The following is a 494-nucleotide window of genomic DNA, read 5'->3' on the forward strand; positions in this document are numbered from 1 at the left end:
TCAAGAACATGATCGAGGACGACTGCACCGATGGCGGAATCCCTCTTGCAAACGTCAACAGTGCAACCCTCGCCAAGGTTATCGAGTACTGCAAGAAACACGTCGAAGCAGCCGTCGAAGCCAACGCCGGAGACAAAGACACCTACGGTGCTAACGAAGACATCGAGCTCAAGACTTGGGACGCCGATTTCGTCAAAGTCGACCAGCCTCTCCTCGTTGATCTCATACTTGTGAGTCACGCTTTCTTAGCCAATTAGGGTTTCTAATCATGCATGATTCTGTTAGGGTTTTGATGATATGTTTTGTAGGCTGCAAACTTTCTGATCATCCCTGGACTTCTTGACCTAACGTGCAAGACTGTGGCCGATATGATGAGAGGCAAGACTGTGCTTCAGATTCGCGAAATCTTCCACATCAAGAACGACTACACAGATGCGGAAGAAGCTGAGGTTCGCAAGGAGAATGCATGGGCCTTTGAGTGACTTGAAGTTGTG

General features: G+C 48.8%; 1 protein-coding gene across 1 annotated transcript; it reads left to right on the forward strand.

The window, feature by feature from the left end:
• Positions 1–5: 5 nt before the first annotated feature.
• Positions 6–488, forward strand: LOC106322264 (SKP1-like protein 3; the record flags this gene model as incomplete). The annotated part of the gene is made up of 2 exons (XM_013760373.1): positions 6–230; positions 309–488. Coding segments are annotated over 2 exons (399 nt in total), but the record flags the coding sequence as incomplete, so codon positions are not given.
• Between the last annotated feature and the right edge of the window lie 6 nt (positions 489–494).

Source organism: Brassica oleracea, unplaced genomic scaffold, assembly GCF_000695525.1.
Source record: "Brassica oleracea var. oleracea cultivar TO1000 unplaced genomic scaffold, BOL UnpScaffold12349, whole genome shotgun sequence".
In the NCBI taxonomy this organism is placed as follows: Eukaryota; Viridiplantae; Streptophyta; class Magnoliopsida; order Brassicales; family Brassicaceae; genus Brassica; species Brassica oleracea.